This window comes from Myodes glareolus, chromosome 3, assembly GCF_982192425.1.
Source record: "Myodes glareolus chromosome 3, mMyoGla1.1, whole genome shotgun sequence".
NCBI classification, from domain to species: Eukaryota; Metazoa; Chordata; class Mammalia; order Rodentia; family Cricetidae; genus Myodes; species Myodes glareolus.
Window position 1 is genome coordinate 89,879,608 of NC_142028.1, and position 22,552 is coordinate 89,902,159.

Below are 22,552 nucleotides of genomic sequence, written 5' to 3' on the forward strand. Positions count from 1 at the left end.
TCTCTTAATGTGTTTGTGCGAGGTGCAGAGTAGGAATATTCAGTGTCCCCTTGAGCTGCATGCCACCCTTGGCTGCTGGAGGGAGGGTTGTAATGTCGGAGAACACCCTGTGTGAACACCCGTGATCCAGCTTGCCAAGAACTCGGGCCCTGGAATTCAGACAGTGACTCAGACTCCTCTTGGGCTGCTCTGGGCTTTTCGGTACTCGCTGTTAGCTTGTTTTACGGATCTCTTTTTATTGTATGTGCATGAGGGTGCTGCCTGCATGCATGTAAGTGCACAACATGAGTGCACACACAGTGCACTGAGTTCAGAAGATGCCATCAGGTCCTCTAGAATTGGAGCTGTGGGTGGTTGTGAGCCACCCTGTGAGTAGTGGGAACCAAACCTGTGTCTGAACTGCTGAGCCATCTCTCCTAACTCCAAGTTACTCAGATGCCTTTGGAGGTCAGTACACAGCCACAATAGCACTTCAGCAGGAGAACATCAGTCTTTCTCCATTCTTTACAGCACGTCTTTATTTTTATTTGTATTTGCTTATTTCTTTATTTATTTGGTTTTTTGAGACAAGAGTTTCTCTGTGTAACAGCCCTAGCTTGTCCTGAAACTACCTCTGTGGACCAAGCTGTCCTTGAACTTACAAAAAAGAGCAGGCTTCTGCCTGCAGGGTGCTGGGATTAAAGGTGTGTACCACCACGTGCCTTGTGTTTAGTTCTTGAGGCGGTGTTTCTCCCCACAGCTAAAATGTCCTTGAACTCCTCCTAATTCTCCTGTTTCAGCTACAGAGCTGTCTCCAACACCCTTTGCTCAATGGGTTTGACAAACCTCCTCTTGGCGAGTTGGTCTCCCACAGTACAGGGTAGTCGGGAACTCACCAAGCAGCCTGTCTGGCCCACCCACCCTTTCCCCAGACATTCTGCTTGAGATTGAATGGCTTTATCACTTCTGGAATTTTGGGTTATTTGCATGGGCTTTGAGATGCTGACTGCAGCCAGGGCAGTGCAAACTGACAATTCACTTCCTCAGACTCTAAATGCTGGGTGTGGCCCAGCTCACAGGGTACATCCAGGGGATGGGATTGGGGAACAGTGGGATTGGGATTGAGAGGAGCAGTAACTGTAGTCAGATGAGACATCGGGACACGTGTGTGTAATTGTGAGTTTCCCCATGCTGTCTGCCAGGACTCTCCTTTTTCTTTTTCTTTTTCTTTAGATTTATTCATTTATTATGTGTACAGTATCCTCAGTATTCTGTCTGCATGTATGCCTGCAGGCCAGAAGAGGGCATCAGCTCTCATTACAGATGGTTGTGAGCCACCATGTGGTTGCCGGGAATTGAACTCAGGACCTTTGGTAGAACAGGCAGTGCTCTTAACTGCTGAGCCATCTCTCCAGCCCCTCTTTTTTTCTTTTTCTTTCTTTCTTTTTATTCCTTCGGTTTTTCAAGACAGGGTTTCTCTGTCTTTGGAGCCTGTCCTGGGAACTAGCTCTTGTAGAACCAGGCTGGCCTTGAACTCACAAAGATCTGCCTGTCTCCGCCTCTGAGTGCCGAGATTAAAGGCGTGCACCCAGCAGTTTCACCACCACCCAGCTCCACCAGGACTTTCATGACTTAATTTGTTTTGGTGGTGGTGGTTTGATACTGAGGTGTGACTAGGCCCTTTAGTGATTTCTTTGATAGGGAGGAAGAAGGGCTTCCGAAGCCTCAGCCTGAAAAAGTGTTCTTTCCAGAAGCGTCCCCGTGATTCTGGACCCTGAGGATCTACAAGAATGAGTGACCTAGCCCAAGCCACACACCTGCAGCAGATACTGCAGTGGCTGCTGAAGGACGAGGCCTTTGCCGTCTGTGCTCTAGATGACCTGCCCGTGGAGCTCTTCCCACCATTGTTCAAGGAGGCCCTCACCGGCAGACACACTAACATCCTGAGAGCAATGGTGGCAGCCTGGCCCTTTCACTGCCTCCCCATGGGGCCTCTGATGAATATCTCCCACACAGAGACTTTGAAGGCTGTGCTCGATGCACTGGATTTTCTGGTTACACGGAAGGTTCGTCCCAGGTAGGTAAGACCCTTCTAATGGTGCTACAGATCCAGTCAGGGGACAACAGGAATGAGGGAAGAGTGTAGTGAAATGCACATCTGAGCTTTCTCACTGCTCCAGGGTGGAGGACTGCAGAGGCCTTTTGTTCTTTTGTTTTTGAGGCAGGGTTTCTCTGTACAGTTTTGGAGCCTGTCCTGGAACTAGCTCTGAAGAGCATGCTGGCCTCGAACTCAGAGATCCGCCTGCCTCTGCCTCCGGAGTGCTGGAATTAAAGGTCTGTGCACCACCACCATGCAGCAGGCCTCAGATCTTACAATAGGTACCAAAGACAGTCAGGTGTGGAGGGTAGCTTAGTTATGACACAGCCTCAGAGTGAACCTGTCCCTGTGCTTCCAGGCAAAGTGGGATCAGGGAGGACTCACAGGAAACATAGTGAGGGCCGAAAAACAAAACTAGAGATGCTAGTGAGGTAGAGATCCCTTCCCAGGGGATGAGGCCATGGGATGGATGCCCAGCTCTGAAAACAGTTGTCTATGAGACAGTGGAGATGTGGAAGAAGAGCAGACTATGTAGGGTCTGATCCCAGCTCTTGCTATTTCTACCTTTTCCAAGGAGGTGGAAACTCCAAGAGCTTGACTTGCGGAAAGTGCACCGGGACTTCTGGGCCGGACAGGCTGCGGGAATAGATAGCAGCTACAGCCAGCAGGTCCTGAGCCAGGAGCAAACTCAGGCGCCAGATCCACAGTGCGCCGTGAAGCAGCCCTTGAGAGTGTTAGCTGATTTTGACCTGTGTGGGGAGCGTCTCAGGGAAGATGACCAATACCTGTTGAGGTGGGCCAGGCTGCGGAAAGGCTCGGTGCAGCTGTGCTGCAGGAAGTTGAAGATTGGAGCATCACACGTCTCCACTGTCCTGGAGATCCTGAGCATCTTAGACAAAGACTCTGTCCCAGCATTGGAACAGACGTCCTGGAGGCAACAGGGAAGCCAGGCCTGGCTTGCACATTTCCTGGGACAGCTGGGAAATCTTCTGGGAATCTCCAAGACTGTCTTCAGCGGTGCCTCTGCTCCACCAGACGTGAAGAGATGTGTTACCGAGCCCGTTCCTCAGTTCCCCAACCCTGATGGTCTCCAGCGTCTCTATATGAATAGCATCTGCTGTCTAAAAGGCAACTTGAAGGCATTGCTGAGGTAAGATGGGAAGATGTCCTGCAGACTGGAGCAAAACGCTTCTCTGTGCTCTGCAGATAGGGGACCCTTGATATCTGCCAGGCACAATGAGTCCAACAGGGCTGGAGACCCCGTAAAAGGGTGGCAGCCTGCCTCTAATGGTTGTGTGGGGGCCTTGGTAAGGGGCTGAGAAGCCGGAGGAAATTCTGGCACTAACACTGAGTACCAGAGGCTGGGGTGAAGCAGTAGGAATGGGGATCAAGTCTGCTGCTGATGTCTGTATCCAGAAGAGATACCCAAGTACATAACTAGGCCTTTAATTGGGTTGTTTGTGCAATGCTGCCCTGAGGTGGCCAGTACTGGAATTTTTAGCTTTAGTAAAGGAGTGCCAGTGTGCATGTCCTGAAGCAATCCCACTCTAATGTTGGCCGACCTTGGTGTAAAACACTGAGTGACCTGAGTGAGAAGGTATTGACAGTATCCTGATGTGCGTGTCTGTCATCTGGTGAGACTGAACTTGAGCAATGCTAACCAGTCCATCAAAGCGGCAACCCTGTCACTAACACTCTCCAACTCCACTTGCCAGAGCTCATTTTTTGTCTCTCCTTAGGTGCCTGAAAACCCCCTTGGAGAGCCTGTCCATCACCCACTCCCAGCTCTCGCAGGCCGACTTGAATCATCTCCCCCTGAGTCTAAACCTACATCAGCTCACACACCTGAACCTCAGCGGTGTGGTATTGTCCCATTTCAGTATCGAGCCCCTCCGTATTCTTCTGGAGAGAGTCGCAGCCACTCTGAAGACCCTGGAATTGGAAGGCTGTAGGATGAAGGTCTCCCAGCTCAGTGCCCTCCTGCCTGCCTTAAGCAAGTGCACCCAACTCACTAAGGTCAACTTCCACAACAATGACAGCTCCATGGCTGTCCTTCAGGACCTTTTCCTGCACACAGCAAACCTGAGCCAGCTGGTCCTGGAGCTGTACCCTGCCCCCCGGGAGTGCTATGGTGATGAGGATCTTGTCCTCGAAGATAGATTTACTGGACTTTGTTCTGAGCTCATGGATAGTCTCAGAGCCATAAGGCGTCCCGGGTCTGTCTGCTTTGCTGCTGGTGCTTGCTTTGTGTGTTATGACTAGAGAGCAGACATCTTTGTGGACAGAGGGAGAAGGCTACTGCTGGGCTCTGGGAGGTGGCGTCCAAAGGAGGGGGGTGTCATCAAATAGACACAGAACGTTGTGGGAGAGAGGGGATTAGGAATAATGATGTAGCAGTTCATTTGGAAGGGGAAAGTTGTCATGGAGAACAATGGAACCATGGGGACAAGTGACTTAAGAGTCAAATACAATTTGGTATTTCTAAAAGAAGCTTCTAGCGGTATATATTAATGAAGTGGTTGTTCCTGGGTGGTGGTTTTGATTCAATTGTCAGACCCTGGGAAGGTGAATGCTCACCATCTGAGGTCCTCCTTGGCCACTGTTCTTGTCTCCATCTTTAAAGTCTTGAGATCCCTTATGTGAAAGGAAGGAACGAAGGGAGAAAGAACTTCCTGAACTAAAGGAAACCTAATGGATCCATAACAATGAAGAAATTCATATGTAATAAAAATCTTTCTTGGCCGGGCGGTGGTGGCACATGCCTTTTAATCCCAGCACTCAGGAGGCAGAGGCAGGCGGAACTTCGTGAGTTCGAGGCCAGCCTGGTCTATAAGAGCTAGTTTCAGGACAGGCTCCAAAGCTACAGAGAAATCTTGTCATGAAAAAAAACCAAAAAAAAAACCTTTCTGACTAAAGAACATCCCAGGCCTGATGAATTCATAACAGAATTTTAACAGACATTCAAATACTATAGTCAATCCTTCTTAAACTATCAAAACAAAACAAAAGATAGACGGAGCACCCCTAAATTTCTTCCACAGAGCCAGTATGACTAATACCAGAAAAGAAACAACAACAGCAATAAAATAGGTGACTATCCCTGATGAACATAGATCCAAGTGCTTTCAACACAATACTTGCAAACACAATACAGGCATATATAAAAAAATCATCCAGCATAAACATTTATCTCTGAAATGCAGCAAAGTTTCAACATACCCATGACTTTTATAGGCAAAAGTCACTGAATTGATATAACAGAAGTGGAAATATCCTTTTACAAAATCCAATGTGCCTTTTAGCTAAAAGTCCAAAATGTTAGGGGAACAGGAAACAGACTTCAACACAATAAAAGCTCTCTATGAGAAACTCACAGCCAGCATCATGGTAAAAATAAATTTGAAACAATTCCAGTGAGGTTGGGGAGCAGGCAGGGAGGTTCACTGTCATCACCCCTATCAATATTGTGCTTGAAGGACGGGAGCAGTAAGGCAAGAGACGGAAATTAAAGGGAACTGAATAGAAAAAGAAGGTAAACTGATCCCTTATTTCCAGATGATTCTCAAGATTCATTTAGTTTTATTTTATGCAATGAGTGTTTTTCATAATTCTCATAATGCATGTAATATCACGTAATACATGTAATATGTCATGCATGTAATATCATGTAATGCATGTAATATCATGTAATGCATGTAATATCACGTAATGCATGTAATATCATGTAATGCATGTAATATGTAATGCATGTAATGTCAGTGCAACCCAAGAGACCATTCTAGTCCACAGGTACTGTTGCCATTGCCCTCGGTTGCATCCCAGATCTTAAAAGTAAGACTCATTGCTGAAGGCACCAAACACTTTGGACCAAGGACTAGGAGGGTGGAATCATACTGGAACTCATCTGGAATCTCTGTGTACAAAGGCGTTTAGCAGGCGAGCTGCTAAAGAGAAGCAATGGAAACTCCTGCCTGGTTGTGAAGCCTATGAACTACTATGGCAGGACAAGACAGGTCAAGATAGACCCAAGGGTGCAGTAATGACACATTTATCCCAAGGGTCAAAAGCTACCTAATTAGACTTCTGTTCTTCTGAAAAGTATGGATGTATGCACTGTACTAGAAACTTAGCCAACTCCCTGTGGCTGGTGAGGTTGTGGACCCTAGAGGAGAACTCACTACTCCGTCATTTCTATGCCAATATAAGTTCCAACTGTTCTTCTAAGGAACATCCTTGTATCCAGAGATAGGTGTAACTCTTACCTCATTCACATAAAAAAGTTTTGTGTTTGCTTGTTTGAAGTAGAAGGAGTCCATTACAGAAAGCCATAATGGTGAAAAAGGAGAGAATAACAACAGCAGGGTACCCACTCCTAATTAATACATTTAGAAAACTGGCCCTACATGTAAGGCTCAGGGAACATGCGGGAAGATGGTGCAGAAAGACTTTAAGATCCAGAGGATCCTGATGTCCAGTATGAGGTAGTGTCTTCTATAGATGACGGAGAGTCGCATCCAGCTGTAACAACAAGGTCACCTAAGCAAGACCTGCACAATGGCAAGACCAGCTGACACCCCAAACTGGATGGGAAAATCTCACAAGGCCTCAGCCGAGGATTAAGAAGTACAGGAATTAAATAGCTGCTAAGAGGGGGAGATTGGTCATCTGGACCCAGCTCCCTGATTGCTTATCCAACCCCTAGTGATCTTCCTTAAACACATGTATATGTACACTAAAAGAGCTCGGCAGGATGTGGGGGGGGGGGGAGAGGGGGAGGGAGAGAGAGAGAGAAAAATTACTAAAGAAGCGGTCATGAAATTGAGAAGGAAAGGAGGGGTAATGGAGTAATTGGAGGAGGAAGAATATGGGATAAAAATGATGGAAGTACATTATTCATCAAATCCTGAAAAAAACAAATGGTTCTTAAAAAAACTGGATGGACCAACAAGGTAGCTCAGCAAGTGAAGGCACATGCTGCTGGGAAGCATGGAGATGTAAGTCTGAGCCCCACAACACTTATTAAGGAAGAGAACACATCTCTGAATATTATTCAAGGGTTTTTTGTTTGTTTGTTTGTGTGTATGTGTTTAAATTTTTTGGGTTTTTTTTTTTGAGAGTTTCTTTGTGTATCTTTGGCTGTCCTGATCTCACGCTATAGACTAGGCTGTCCTTGAACTCACAGAGATCCACCTGTGTCTGCCTCCCAAGTGCTAGGATTAAAGGCATGTGCCACCACATTCAATTATGTTTGTATGTTTTAAGACAGGGTCTTATTATGTAGCTCTGGATGTCCTGGAGCTCACTCTGTAGATCAGACTGACCTCGAACTCACTGTGATCCGCCTGTCTCTGCCCCGCAAATGCTAGGATTAAAGGTGTGAGCCACCACCCATCGGCCTGCATTATTTGATTTCTAACTGAATCATCTTTCCCGATTTGTTTCTCAATTGTTTGCTGTAACAACTGCCCCTTCCTTCTTTTCATTCTTAGAGGGACTGGTGCTTTTCACACTGGGGTAAAACCCACTATACAGGTAAGAATGACATAGAACTCCTGATACTACAGCCCTCTCCCCCTGAATGCTGAGGTGAGAATCATACACATAGCTCAGCAGATGTCATAAAAACCAGCTCTAGCCTAGTGTAGCCTCTCTGCACCCCTGCTGTTGGACAAAGCAAATTCAAAAGCAATGATTAGAATTAATTATTAGTGGTTGGGCCATATGCCATGATGCACATGTGGAGATCAGAGGAAATGCTTCGGGAGTCTGTTCTCATGGGTTCCAGACATCAAACTCAGGTCTTCAGGCTGGAAGTGAGTACCTTATCTGTTGAGCCTTCTTGGGGTTGCTGGGTAAGGGACTTCTAAAAGGCCATTTGAGGCACCAAAGTTTCTACTTTTTTCTTCAAGAAAGGTACTGCTGTTCTCTGTTTGAAATTTGATGTTGTTTGACAGTTTCTCACTGTGTGGATCAGGTTGGACTGAAACTCATAGAGATCCTCCTGCTTCCACTTCTGGAGTGCTAAGATCGAGAGTGTGCACTCCATGCAGGATGACAAAGCTGTATTAATAAAGTTTATTGTTTGTTTGAGTTTCAGGGCATCGGGGTTTGCTGTTGATTTTCACTCTTTGAGAGAAAGTGTCCATCTTACCCTTGCTGGCTCTAAAGTCCTTTATCAAGCCATCATCCCAACTAAGCTTCTTGTGAGGGAGGACTCTAGGTTCCCGCCATCCACCTCAGCCCGTTCTCATTTGCAACAAATTTATGTGGTGTGTTTGTGTGTTGTGTTTGACTTCTACCACAGCTGTATTTGTTCTTGATAGAACTGCCAAAAGCCCTTTTAGATGCTGTGGAGAAACTCTGGCTACACGAGAACCTCATCCCTTTTACCCCAGGTCAGATACAATTCTTTACACCAGTCCTCTGTTTGCTCTGTTGTAACATGACGGCCGGCTTGTTGGGGTTTCCGTCCCGCCCGGTACCCCAACAGCCGGCAAATCCCAAAGAGAAATTACACACAGGACTCCATAAGGTTATAAACTGATTGGCCCATTAGGTCAGGCTTCTTGTTAACTCTTATAACTTATGTTACCCCATTATTCTTATCTATGTTAGCCACATGGGCTCAGTACCTTTCTCAGTGTGACAGCTTACATGTTGCCTCTTCGGTGGTCTGGACAGGAGTGGCTGAGGGCTTCCTGTGTCCCAGAATATTTCCAGTCTCTTCACTCCACTTCTACTTCCTGTCTGGCTTTCCCGCCTATACTGCCTGCCTGGCCAATCAGCGTTTTATTAAAATATGATTGACAGAATACAGACAATTCTCCCGCACCACTCTGTTTCCTTTGCTGCTCTGGAGTTCCTGCTACTTCTGCTGGCTCACTTTGGAGCAGGGCTCCCGGTGGTGGGACAAGGCTCTGTCACCCTGAATCAACCCTATACCCACTTCCTCTCACTGGGTCACTGGCTCTCATGTTTCTACCCTCTCTCTCCTTCTGTGGAGCATCTCAGTTTCACTCTGCAGCCAAGTCACCTGCTTCCTGCTCTTTCATGCTTATTTTTCAAAGGTCTCTCCAAGAATGCATGGGGGTAATCTCTTGATCCACTGCAGCAGATTCTGTTCAAATTCCCCTTCTGCTAAATGATCAAAGGACTCCCTCTTTAACAGACCTAGGACTAACCCCCTCTGACAATGACTCTGCTCAGCTCGAAGCAGTTAAAGAGTTGATGTCGCTGTTGCCCGCTTCTTTTGAGGTTCCTACGCCCCACCTTTTACTGAGCTTATCGGTTTTTGCAGTGATAGGATGCCTTGGCTATAAACCAAGATTCCTAGGAAATGACAGATCATCTTGCTCCGCAGTTATTGGTCAGCCCAGATAGGAATGTCTGTCTCACCTGAACAGACAATTTCAGGGAGGAGAGGCTGCAGAAGAGGGACCCGGGCTACAGCTGCAACACTTTCCTCATTCCCAACACCCACACCACCCACGCACGCCTACAAAGGACCACGGCCAGTTTTTTTCCCCTGGCAGGCCCCCTAATTTCCTGTGGGAGAGCGGCTGTCCTTCACTGTGTACTCTAATGCACATAGTCCTGTCTGTTGAAGGTCAGACTCCAGTCTCTTCCTGCCCTCTCTCTTTAAGCTGACTCATAAATCATACACGTTCAATTTATAGGTATTTACCAACTGGTATGAAGAAAAAACTAATGTTTTACCTATACTATGATAACTATGGCTAGTTAGCAATAGTTGATTGTTTATTTCAAAATAGCTAGTCAAGAGCATTTTGCATGTCCCCAACACAAACTTAAAATGTCTGAAGAGATGGCTCTGCTGGTCACCATGATCTGACCACTGTTTGTTAGACATATGTATTGATCTGTCACACTGCACCCTATCCATGCACAAAATTCCTAGGTGTCCATTACATTTTTAAAGATATTTTAAATTGAAGCTGGAGAGATGGCTCAGAGGCCAAGAGCATTGGGTGTTCTTCCAGAGGTACTAAGTTCAATTTCCAGAAACCACATGGTGGCTTGTAACCTTTTATAATGAGATCTGGTACTCTCTTCTTGTGTGCATAATAGATAAATAAATAAATCTTTTTTAAAAGATAATTTAAACCAAAGGTAAAATAAGGATATTCTCAGACAAAATCTAAAAGAATTGATCATTGTTGATCCACACTATAAAAAAAATACTAAAAACGTCACTGAAGGGATACTATACCAGAGAAAAGAAAGACACAAGAAGGGATAGCATTTCAGAAGTCCAGACAGACAGACTAAAGAGAAAATAAAACCATGAGTTTGATATTTATAAAGTACACAGAAACTGCTGGTTGTGGTGGCATAGGCCTTTTTAATCCCAGCACTTGGGAGGTAGAGGCAGTTGAATATCTGTGAGATGGAGTGCAGCCTAGTTTACATAGTACATTCCAGACTAGTCAGGACTAGATGGTTAAAGTCTGTCTCAAAAAGAAGTAAAGCAAAATGGACACTCTGAATGTGGCTGGCAATGAAGGCTGACTGAGAAGCCAAGGACAATGGCACTGGGTTTTTATTCTACTGCATGGACTGACTTTATGGGAGCTTGGTTTGTTTGGATGCTCACCTTTATAGACCTGTATGGAGGGGGGAGGACCTTGGACTTCCCACGGGGCAGGGAACCCTGACTGCTCTTAAGACTAGAGAGAGGCAGGGAGGTGGGGAGGGGGAGGGAAAAGGGAAGTGGGGAAGGGGTGGAAATTTTTAATAAATAAATAAATAGAAGAAGTAAAGAGGGCTGGAGAGACGGCTCAGCCGTTAAAGGCTAGGCTCACAATTAAAGATATGAGTTCAGTTCCCAGCATCCTCAGCTGCCACTCCAGCCACACACACACACACACACACACACACACACACACACACACACACACAAAGTAGAGGGGGGAAGGAAGGAAGGAAGGAAAAAAGGAAGAAGGGAGGGAGGGAGGGAAGGAATGAAGGAAGGAAGGAAGGAAGGAAGGGTTTCACAGAAACCAAAATATCAAACAATAACAAAAAAGGCAGGAAAGGAATTGTTACACATCTGAGAAATACAAATTAAGAGTGGAAACAACAACTGGACAGTCTCAAGTATGGCAGCCATCGCTAAGGCCGTAACATCCTGAAGTGATTGCGTGTGATCTACAGAGCAAAAGGGAGGAAAAGTGGTGCTGATGCCATCCACAGCTGTTCGGCAGGAGGTAGCAAAGCTAAATCAGATTGAAATTTAGACAATCTTATTTCTAGGTATCCCCACAAGGAGAAACACATATAAATTTATGAAGTTATGTGCTGAAAGTCTCTATAGCAACATGGTATATACAAGAAAAACTTGGGCCAAAATGTAAAAATTAATTACAACAAACTGTTAATAGTCACTATAAATTAAGGAAGGAGTGTGGCGATAAAAACAAATGATTTAAGCATAAAAATGTGGTCAACTGCAAGTTAAAATAAGTATAAAAAAAGATACATAGGGGCTGGAGAGATGGATCAGCTGTTAAGAGCACTGGCTGCTCATCCAGAGGCCCTGAGTTCAATTCCCAGCAACCACGTGGCGGCTCACAACCATCTGTAATGAGATCTGGTGCCCTCTTCTGGCCTGCAGGCATAAATGCAGACAGAATACTATGTACATAATGAATAAATCTTTGAAAAAAAAAGAGGTGAAAGAAAGATACATAAATCAATTTGAGTTGGTTTTTAATACTTGCAACAAAGTACTGAGAAGTAATTTTGTAATATTATGTGTCAAAATGTAATTGTCTGTGAGAATGCTCATTTCAGAATTGCTAATATGAGGTTATAAATCATCTAAATATCCTGAAGTTTGAGCTGTTAAGAATCATTATGGTTTTAAGAGATTTGTCATTTAAGATTTATCTTTAGTTAAGTAAATGGAGAGGTATGGGCACATGAGCATGGATGTCTGCTGAGTTCAGAAGAGAGTGTCAGGTCCCCAGGAGCTGGAGTTAAGGCAGTTGTGAGACTCTTGAAGTGGGGGCTGGGGACCAAAGTCTAATGCTGTGGGAGAGCATCCAGTACTGTCAGCCACCGAGCCATCCCTCCGGCCCCTAAGTCATCGGACGTCTTTATAAAAGGATACATTGTAATTATTAAGCAATCACTAGGCTGTTACTATAGTTACATAGTAATCCTAATTGTATAGAGATTTTAAGACACATGGTGGGACTGAAAATAGATCTCAGCAGTAGAGTCCTTGCCCGGCATGAGCAAGGCCCCTGGTTTGAGCCCCTCCCTGAAGGGCCACACCCACCCACACCCACCCCAGTGTAATGATAACAGAGGAGGTTTGGGGCTGGTGACTGCTGACTGAGCGTCAAAGCAAGCAATTACTCTTTACATATTTCTCTACTTGAAAATTTTCCTAAGTTACCTTTCTAAATTAAAAAAGAAAATGTCAGAGCACAGTTTGAAAGAGCAAAAATGCCAATTATTAGAAGCCTAAATAACAAAGCATGATCCTGATTCATTACAAGAGAAGACTAAACACCCCAACAAAGAGCTCTAATGGGATAAGAGGGGTAACCTTTCTTAATGACTAAGGTGGGCCATCTTTCATCACAGGTGGTAGCAATGCTGCCAAAGCCCAGTGTGCATCTGGTTAAGTGGGACTCAGTGACCATGAGGAGGATTTTAGATCTTGGAGTTTCCAGACTCCTACCAGATGTGAGACGAACGTTCAAAGGAATTCCAAGGCCCATTCAAAGGCCAACAGCAGATACAAACTTTATATTAACTATTTACATAAACTATAAGTTTATGAATAAAGTAACCAAGTAACGTAAGTCCACAATAATTCTCCTTTGACTTTCACCTCTCAGGATCCTAACCCTGATCCTGCACAATGGAAAGATGAAAACATATGACTCTGTGAGTATGATGCTAACTCTCAGACCTCTGAAGACTTACAGAGAAGCAGGGTAATTATATGTAACACAATTAGAGATACATATCCCAGGGCTTAGGTTTATAACATTTATTAACATACGAATTGTCACGAAACAGAAGGACTTCTATGCTCAGAACTTAGACACAAGTTCCAAGAGTAGAAGATGTACAATATAGGAATCTCACTACAAAATTAAACATCTTCCAAGTTCATTCTCAGGTCCATGGTTTTTTTTTGAATAAATATTTTATTTACAACAAACCCACATAGATCTTTAGAACATTTAAACTTAGTGTTACACATCTTCTGCTCTGTGTATTTTGAAAAATAGACATTTTCAAGTGCAACTTTCCAAAATAAATATTGATAAATTTTATATAAAAATAATTCATTCGATACAAACCCCATCCATGGAATCCATTTCAAGCTGCTCACATAAACACGTCACAGTGTCTCAATTGTAATCTGCTGGAGTTTAAGTTGCTCACTCAACATTGGCAATGCGTGCAGAAGCACTTGACTGTTGCAAACTCGAGGTTCAAGGGAGTAAAGCCGCTGCCTGGTTACCTACCTCTCACTGACTGCTCTTCACAGGCTTTGTAACCATAGGAAGGGCTTTCCCATCTGCAGCCTCAGCTTAATCACGCTACGATGAGTCCTTGTCATTTTGTGCTTTAAAGTTCAAGAACGGGTTTTCTCGGGAACTACTTCACAGCATCAAAGCAACTATTAAGATGTGTGTTGGAGGATAAATTTCCTCTGAGAGTCACCCGGTATTAGAGATCTGCTCACATCCACTGGAAGGGACATAGAGCTGTAGGCACAGCAGCTCATGATTCGTCCGTCTGCTGCCAGTGCTCCCTGTGTGCACGTCTCTCAATTCTCCCAGCCTAAAGTTTATTTTCCACGGCTGTCGGTAGCTAGCGTCAACACTACTAGAGGAACGTGAACATATGCTTGACATTGGCAAGAAAGGGGTTAATTTTACCGGAGAAGTACGAGAAGAATTGCAAGACTGACAAGGCGAAGGGTAGAAATCCTAACTTCAAGTCCAGGCTCTCCCACCGGCTTGGGAACTTTGGCCAAATCTTTTTTTAGAAAGAAAGGGACATCTCTTGTCAAATGCAGAGCATCCTCAGATGGAGCATAAGGCTGCAATAGGAGCCCGACTCTCAGAGACAGTGTGGCTTCTGGTTTTTCATCTTTGTTCTTCGGAGTTTGGGTGCTGATCTAGGAAACATAAAATCCTGCCACTTCTAACACATGATTTCTCTTCTCACACGATGGATTCACTTTCTATAAAATTTGACTTTAAAGAGAGTAGTTGTTTTTCAGTTTGAGACCTTTAAAAGACATATTCAAAGCTCTACAGTCATGGCAGGTTTATTTTGTTGTTGTTGTTTGGTCTTTTGTTTGCTTTTTGCTTGTTTATTTGCTTGTTTGGTTGGTTTTTCAAGACAGAGTCTTTCTGTGCAGCCCTGGCAGCCCTGGAACTCACTCTGTAGACCAGGCTGGCCTCGAACTCAGAGATTCGCCTGCCTCTGCCTCTCAAGGGCTGAAATGACAGGCATGCGCCCCCACCGTCCAGCTTCATCACAAGATTTTAGAGGTCGAGTTTGGAAACTGTTTCTCAGTGAATTAGAGCTCTTGTCAGGCTGGCGTGAGGCTTGGGGTTAACTCCAAACACCAAAGATAAGTTCAAAAACTACTTAAAAACGAAAACTCCAAAATTCATATTGAACTTCTTGATCCCTTAAAAACTTATAGGAGCCTTGAGAAGAAAAGTGAGATTATTCTGGGTTATCAAACATCACATATTTTCCCTAAATTTTACAAAACTTGATTTAGTAACAATTTTCACAAGGACCCAGTGACTAGCATGTAGCAATAGTGAAATCATCTTTCACAAGTGGAAATCAGAACCCAAGTTACTGGCAGTACACTTGACATTATTCTGTGGGTACCCATAAACTAAAGCCTGCAGTTCAGCCCTGCTCTGACTATGACGGCAAATGTCAGTCTGTCTTTCCGATGTGATTTGTGTTTTTAGAAGGAAACTCATCTCAGCACAGCAATGCGCTCACATTCCTATGCTCTTCCTAGACTCCTCTGGCTCAAATCCGCAGCATTTCAATGACTGTTGGATCTATGAATTCACTGTCACGCACACACCATTTTCGCTCTTGAGCTGAAAAAAATACCCATTGGTTTCTCTTACGCACTGATCTGGGCCCAGAAAGCCCAAACCCATGCTATCACAGCAGACATACCCAGTGGTTAATCTCTAGTTATACACTGAGTGTATAACTCAGTGCATCTCTCCTATACTATACCTTCAATTAATAGGCTTTAGCAATAGGCAAATATTAAAAGTGATAGATAGGTCAATGTCAACATGTAATAATTTATTACTGAAAACCAGTGGAAACAAAAATTTTCCTGTATCTTTGCACAGAACACCAACTAGTGTTCTTCTACCTTCTCATGCCAAAACAGGCATCAGCTGACGGCAGGATCCTGGGCCATTTTACTAACTCAGGGCATATGACTGTTTCATTGAACACGGAGTCTGGGGAAAAAATTCTAATTACGGCCAAGGATCTGTCTTATCACTTAGAACTGCTCACCACAAAGCAATGTCAGGGCGGGATCCACTTAGGTTAATGGTAAAGTCAACACCCCAGTCTCGGGTCAGCGTGAAATGCTGCTGATGCTTGGCAGTGATCATAAGCACACCATTAAGCACTATTGTATTCACTCTGATGATACTGACACTCTTGGAATTCTTCTTGATATTGGACACCTGAATGTGCAGGGGTTTTGACCTGAGGTCTTGTTTGCGAGGCTGTCTTTGAGTCACCTTGCTACATCAAACACTGAAATAATAATACATTCCCCACATCGGTTTTCAAGTCCAAGACTAGGTCTCAATTCTTCAACCATCACCCTGTTTCCTCTCACTGGGTCTTCTTTGATAAGATCAGTTATTTGATTTCAAAACATGCCAGTGTAAGAGCTAGGTCTAAAACTCAGTCAGTAGCATTTAAAGGATGTGAACTAAATCTGAATTCTGGGTCGCTCCATCATTAAGTCTGGGACTTTGGGCAAATGGCTTAATGGCCTTATCCTTGGCAGGGGGATAATGATGCAGCGGGAATGTAAGGCATGGCCCTCGTGCGGTTATTGCAGTAAGCAAGTGAAAGTATGCAACCTGGAGAGCACAGCAGTTGCTTTATCTAGTGATGCCCAATGAGGGGAGAACTAGCAGTCCGGTGGAGACAAAGAGGGCTGGGGACTCTAGAGAGGCACGCAGTGGCATGTGGCAGTCCCTCAGAAAGCAATCACTACCGTGTACTCTAGTTGCGGCTGGCATCCTGCTCTCCAGGCTGCTCACACTGTCACCCAAGTGCTGGTGACAAAATTGACACTCTAACAAAACTTTCGTCCTTTGTCGTGGATCCCGGCTTTGCTGCAAAGTGACGAGCTAGCCCGTCCCTCTTCAAAAGTGTAACTTGTTAGAGTAGGGTTCAATCCTCTAGTTGTATTCAACATTTAATGGCATGAGACCTCAAATAACACAGTCGGGTGGCACAAAGTACAAACATGTCACATACTTCCAAAGCACACAAGGATATAGCTATCCAGTTTAAATTTGCACGTTCACATGTGTACGTTTGCACAACACAATTCAAGGTAAGGCAAACACACTCTTGAAACAATTATATCCCAGGGTTCTTAGTCTGAAGCCTTCCTTTCAGGTGTGAGTATAATGGTGGAATTTGTTCTTTCCACAGAGGCCGGATGTTTAGAGAGATTCTACTTAACTGGGCTTATTTTAGCTAGAAATAAGAGACCTCCCCAGTTTAGCTTGACAGTATATTGAATAAGAGTCCATCTACATTGCTAGACTCATGAAGGCTTCCTTCTATGTGCTGTCTGTGTTAGTGAGAGAAGATAGACACAATTAATTTGGAAACAATCATTTTTATACTAGACTCTGACACTGTCTCCCACGTCAACAACAATAAAAGAATTATACTACACATGATACACTCTACGGGCACACAACACTAGAGACTGCTTGAACGAGATTACACAGTGAGGTCACACATCTTATTCTCCATTATCTTATGACTGTGAGTGGAGCAGGTTTGAAACTGCGGCATGTAAGGGACGAAGGTCTTCTTAGCAGAAGTTCCTAAATTCAAGTTATTTTCTACAAAGTGTGAGCAACTGTCCTGGAGGATTCTGATGTCACTAAACAGACAGTGGGCTGGAAATGGGCACAATACTCCTGAATCATCCGTCAAAAACATATCAGTCTCTCTTTTCTTGATGGAGGTGACCCCCAAATAATAGACAGACTTCTCACTCTGATCTTCTTCAGGGAAATTCCCTTCCAGTTCCAAAAGTTCATCCAACCCCGAGAATGAAACTGGCGGTGAAATCGTGTTGGGTTGCTGATCTGATAATAGGAAAAACGCCTGGGCCTCTAACTCCCAGGAGCTGCTGGGGAAAGACACTCGCAGTGGGGAGTGTTCGCTGGAGATGCTCTTGCTGACAGAACCATGTAGAAGCTCTTGCTCTTCCTCCATTTCAATCATTTTCGAGTGGCTGACCAGCGTTGCATATTTCACAGAGGGTTGTCTCTGACACTCATCCTCACAGGTTACCTGGGTGCTTGGCGCCCCAGAGAAGGTAGCACTGTTACACTGGTCACTAATACAAATAGAACCCCTCTCAGGGTCTGGAGTGGTCAGAAGAAGCGAGACCATAGCTGCTGGTGCCATCTCGTCTTTATTTTTCCAAGCTGTATCCACGCTGATTTCTTCTGAAATGGGTTCGGGCTCCAGAAGAAGAGGACCAAATATCACTGACTCTGCATGCTTGGTAAAAAGATGCTCAAATGTTTCCGGCTAAAAGAAAACACACGTTTTAATGCTCAGTTTGTTAAAACTTCATTCTGTCACACTTGCAGAAAGGCCAGCGTACAAGGTTAAAAGCAAGGGACATCAGCCAACTACAAATGACAGTGTGGGGCTGAAAATTTGAAATATCAAAAACCAGAAGGGGAAGACAGTCTTGACTCTTCAAAGTCAGACAAGAAAGTCTCAGGCTTGTGTTTTTCAAATAGTACAACTATAAACACACAAATCGCTCTTCAGGGGTAAAAACGAGCTGCATATTTCATTATGGCCATGGGCTACAAGTAAGCGAGCCATATCTGCAAATGCCTTAGCCTCCATGGAGCCTGGGTACTGTGACTGGAAAATTCTCTCCTCCCAAAAAGCCATTCTATGTTATAGTTGCCACCCTATTTTAGAAGTGATTCTATTTGATCATAACGTCACAAAATGACTTCTGAAAAAAGGTCATTCTATTTTATAGCAAATTCCACAAAATTAAATTTTAATCTCTAGGCATGAAAACCAACCCACAAACAGAAAACCAGATTGGAACACAACATAAGGAGCGAAACAAGTTTTCTAGAGATAGTACCAATAACTGCTTCATGCCGCAGGATACGATGCAGAGGGGAAGTAACTGACTCACATACCTGCCTCTGGCCACAGTGAGAATCTGCTTGAGGGTAACTGAAAATGACAACCGTGGTACTTACTTGCTGAAGATGGTGAAAGAGACATTGACAGACTTGAACACTGTTATTCCTTCTACATAACTTCATGTAAAGATATATCCTATGGAACACGTGGAATGAAGACAAACACACAAGACAAATGTACAGCATGGTTTTTTTTTTATAAGAACAAGGATTACAGAACAATGAAATCCTGTCAAGCGGCTACAAATCAAAAATCTGCGTGCAAAAAGCTCAGTACGAACAATGTAAACTTAAAACATAGAACTCAAATAAAAATACTGCAGATATATCACATTGAATGGATAACACAACTAAGTAGAAAATATGTTCAGTTCATAGATCATACGTGTAATTTAGCTTTGGCATGTTACAGTTTTTTAAGCTAATAAAGTGAATTCTGAGTTATGGCCTGAGATAGCAGTATACACAAATGTTCTTCACAATGGCAAGCATATTCCATATAAAAACACAGCAGTTGCAAATTCTTAGCTGACATATATTAGTGATTAAACAGTAGAGGAATAAATATACTGAACACTAAATATAGTAATGGCATAGACCTATGTCAGTGTTAAAATACTGATTGACAAACACTGCCAAAAATGCTGCAAGCAGAAAATGGATCCTACTCCCACACTGTTTCTGACAGGAGTCTGTGCATTTGTGACTTCCTCCAAACATTCTATTTTTTCCCTTAATATTTTTTACTACTTATATTGCTGAATTTTTCTAAAAGTTTAAACAAGCTTGACATCCAATCCATTCATTTTGCTGTCTTCTTTCTACCAATATGGAAAAATAGGAACAACATACAGCATGCAGGTGAGTTCATGTGTGTTTTTCAAATGATCTGTTCCATCTCCTCCATGGGCCCTACACCTTCTTAATGAACAGTTAATTGTGAAACAAGTCATGGCCATCTTAAAAGGCATTCATGTGGAAGCCTTAAATAATAAATGCTTTTTAACTACACATTACTGAACTATATATTATCAATGGTCACAGAGCTTCTTCAAAGTATGTTTGTTCAAAATTTATTTCACTCTGTGGATATAAGAATCGAAAACCAACCTTTCATAAGTTTGCAGCTAGACATTATATTACAATGATGTCTGTTAATATTAAATGAAGAAAAGGGGATACAACCCTCCTAGTGTCTTAACTTTCTTTAGACATCCAAACCAAATTACCAATCGCTTCTAAGTGATCCACGTATCTTAAATTTGAATGTTATTTGTGTCCATCAGTTTGGTTTAGTTTGAATGTAAGCAATAAAGTCTATACTATATATTAACGTCATACAGATATGGCAAGACATCTGTTTTTCAGGGAGAAAAGCCCTGTCCTCACCAGGACCTATTTGTAAAATCCCAGAAAGTCTCCTGTTCTTGCACACCTCCCTGTCTGCCAGCAGTTTTTGGCTGATTCAGTGGAAATAAGTTGATTCATGGAGGTTGTTACTCTCTTCTGCTCTGGGCAATTTGACCTGAGTGTGTAGGGTTATCCTAAAATGAGGGATAGCTTCCACTGGTGTGTGTGTGTTGTTATCCTGAAATGAAGTATAGCTTCCACTGGTCTATGTGGGGTTATCCTCATATAAAACACAGCTTCCATTGGTGTGTGATCACCACAAACCACAACTTCTTGTTTTCTTTAAACTAAAATGAGAGTTAGAACTTAAGTCATGTTCAAGACTATAGAAAACTAAAAGTCCTAGATTGTTCCAAGTTTGGTACACAAAAGCCATGTTATTCAAAAGAATCTGAAATTCACGAATTTATGAGTGTCCATTAAAAAAATTTAGTAGAGAAGCTTTCGCACATAGGAATAGAAGCTAAATACCTTCCCTGTAGTGTGTATGGGGTCTTTGCAAAGCTGGATGTCAGAAGTTGCTTGTTCGAGCTCCCTAGTTCCAGCAATCTCCACCACATTTCTACCACATTTGGTAAAAGAATATGTTTCGACAGCAACAGTCACACCATTGACATTTTATGACCAGAAAAATAAAAATTTGAAAGCAGAGACCATGATTATTAATATCAAACTTTAGGTGCTCTGATAATTATGCATTTACCCCAACTGAACTACACCAAACCCACATAGTGACCACAAACGTATACGTCTCTATTAAGTTCATCACGTGTTAGTTCTTAATAATTTGAACAATAGTTTGGGTTTGCTTCCCTCCTTCAAAATGTAAACATCTTCTAATACTCTATGGACTGTTGGGAAGTTGGTACATTGGGTTCATCTGTAGTGGTCATGAGAGACTTCAAAGAATGTCCGTTCTCTGTTTAAATAAAATAGAACAAAATAAGAATGCAAAATAAAATGGTCATACAGAAAGTCAACGATAAAAGATTCCAACCCCTCTCTTTTCATGGACTCAGGCTCTATGTTCTTGTGTTGTGTTGCAGTGATGTGCTTAGGAAGGGGGAGGGCCAGGGTCTGGAGGGACTTCTCTCTCCTTACTGAATGCCAGGGATACTCTAAAGACAGGCCAATCACTCTAGAAGGGAAGACTACGGCAGCAATAGCAGAATAGGTAAAAGAGCAAGGACTCAATGAAGAAGAGGGGGATAAAATCAACAGTAACACTGAAGAGTGTGGGGGTGGGAAAGGATAAGGGTTAAGTGATGAGAAGAAAAAAGTAAAAGAAAGAAAATAGACTTTGCTCCCCGGGTGCTGATTTATGGGAGATTAAAGTGATGTGATAGGCATGTGAGAAATGGAGAAGAGGAATAACAATTTTTCCTTTAAAAAAAAAAAAAGGTAGTTCAAAAAGTTCCCGTTTGAAGAAAAAAATGAAAAAGTTAGTTTCTCTAAAGTTACAGAGAACTGAGAAAGCCACAGAGCAGGGCACAGACGGATAAACCTGTCAATGCCCGTGAATCCGTGGCAGCATCTTCACGCTGCTCTAGGTGCAGACAGAATTTAGGGACCTAAGAAAGACCTGCCAGGAAGACTAAAAGCAGCAGAGTTGAAAGTGTTGGCGACTGGGGGAGGAGTGAGGCAGGAGACTACAGTTTCAATAGTCTACCCTAAGCTACACACTTGTATTTCTCTCAAACTCCTCAAAAGGCAAACAGAAGTGCCAGGGCATGCACACGAACAAACACTGACAGTCATGCTTCCTGCCAGCACGGGTGGTGTGCCGCTCGGAACAGAAAAAGGCAGCAAATGAGCTGTCCCATGGCAAAGAGGAGAGCGGGTTCACCAGGCTGAGTTCACAGAATGCAGACACCACCAGGTCAACGGTGAGCTGGGAGACTTGCCAGGAAAGCTGCAGGCATAGCATGCAACCAGCCCAAGAGAGAGAAGTACGCTGCAGTCAATGCAGCTGAAAGGCGGTGAAGATCTGAAGAGCCCCTTGACGTCAGCCATGGAGATGCAGAATTGGGAGTTTGCCCTGATGGACTTCAGTCTTTGGTCCAACATTTCCTCAATATGCTACCTTTCTTCCCTTCTGGAATGGCAATATATATTCTGTGCCATCGTATGTTGGAAACATGTGATCGACTTTTTGATCTTGGTTTTACAGCTAAGAGATTTCCTTGAGTTCCGGAAAAGACATGGACTTTGGACTCTGAAACAGTGTAGAGACTACGAAAAACTCTGGGAACTTTTGAGTTGGACTGAATGCAGTTTTCATTATGATAGAGCTGCAAGCCTAGAGGGGCCAGGGAGTGGAATGTGGAGGCTGACTGAAAATTGCCTCCACAGGCTCATCTATTTGCATGCTAAATTCTCAGTTAATGGTTTAAGAAGGATTGGAGGGATCAGGAGGTATGACCTTGTTGGAGTAGGTGTGGCCTTGTTAGAGGAGGTGTGCCCCTGGGGGTGGGCTCTGAGGTTTCAAAAGCCAACCCCTGGCCCAACGTCTCTCTGTCTTTCATCTTGTTTCAGGACGTAAAGCTCTCAGCTACATTCCAGT

The 22,552-nt window shown here is 43.6% G+C and overlaps 2 protein-coding genes across 3 annotated transcripts in view; one reads left to right on the forward strand and one right to left on the reverse strand.

The window, feature by feature from the left end:
• Positions 1-1,769: 1,769 nt before the first annotated feature.
• Positions 1,770-4,339, forward strand: LOC125412674 (PRAME family member 12-like). The gene is made up of 3 exons (XM_048453478.3): positions 1,770-2,056; positions 2,652-3,227; positions 3,817-4,339. The coding sequence occupies exons 1-3, from the start codon at positions 1,770-1,772 to the stop codon at positions 4,337-4,339; spliced, it is 1,386 nt and encodes a 461-aa protein (XP_048309435.3).
• An 8,800-nt stretch (positions 4,340-13,139) lies between these two features.
• The window catches only part of Lepr (leptin receptor), an 87,468-nt gene continuing 78,055 nt past the window's right edge, over positions 13,140-22,552 (reverse strand). The window contains exon 19 of one of the 2 annotated variants that reach the window (XM_048453170.3): positions 13,140-17,932. In XM_048453170.3, the coding sequence (XP_048309127.3) occupies positions 17,108-17,932 (825 nt within the window). In that variant the 3' untranslated portion in view covers positions 13,140-17,107. Of the gene's footprint in view, positions 17,933-18,757; positions 20,909-22,552 lie in introns of those variants that run through there. The other variant, XM_048453168.3, reaches the window with a different exon arrangement.

What these genes read in the sequence shown, in the direction of transcription:
- LOC125412674 (XM_048453478.3), top strand. Translation starts at nt 1,770, where the DNA reads ATGAGTGACCTAGCCCAAGCCACACACCTGCAGCAGATACTGCAGTGG. An exon ending in ACACGGAAGGTTCGTCCCAG is followed by an intron (nt 2,057 to 2,651) that starts GTAGGTAAGACC and finishes ACCTTTTCCAAG; the next exon opens with GAGGTGGAAACTCCAAGAGC. An exon ending in AACTTGAAGGCATTGCTGAG is followed by an intron (nt 3,228 to 3,816) that starts GTAAGATGGGAA and finishes GTCTCTCCTTAG; the next exon opens with GTGCCTGAAAACCCCCTTGG.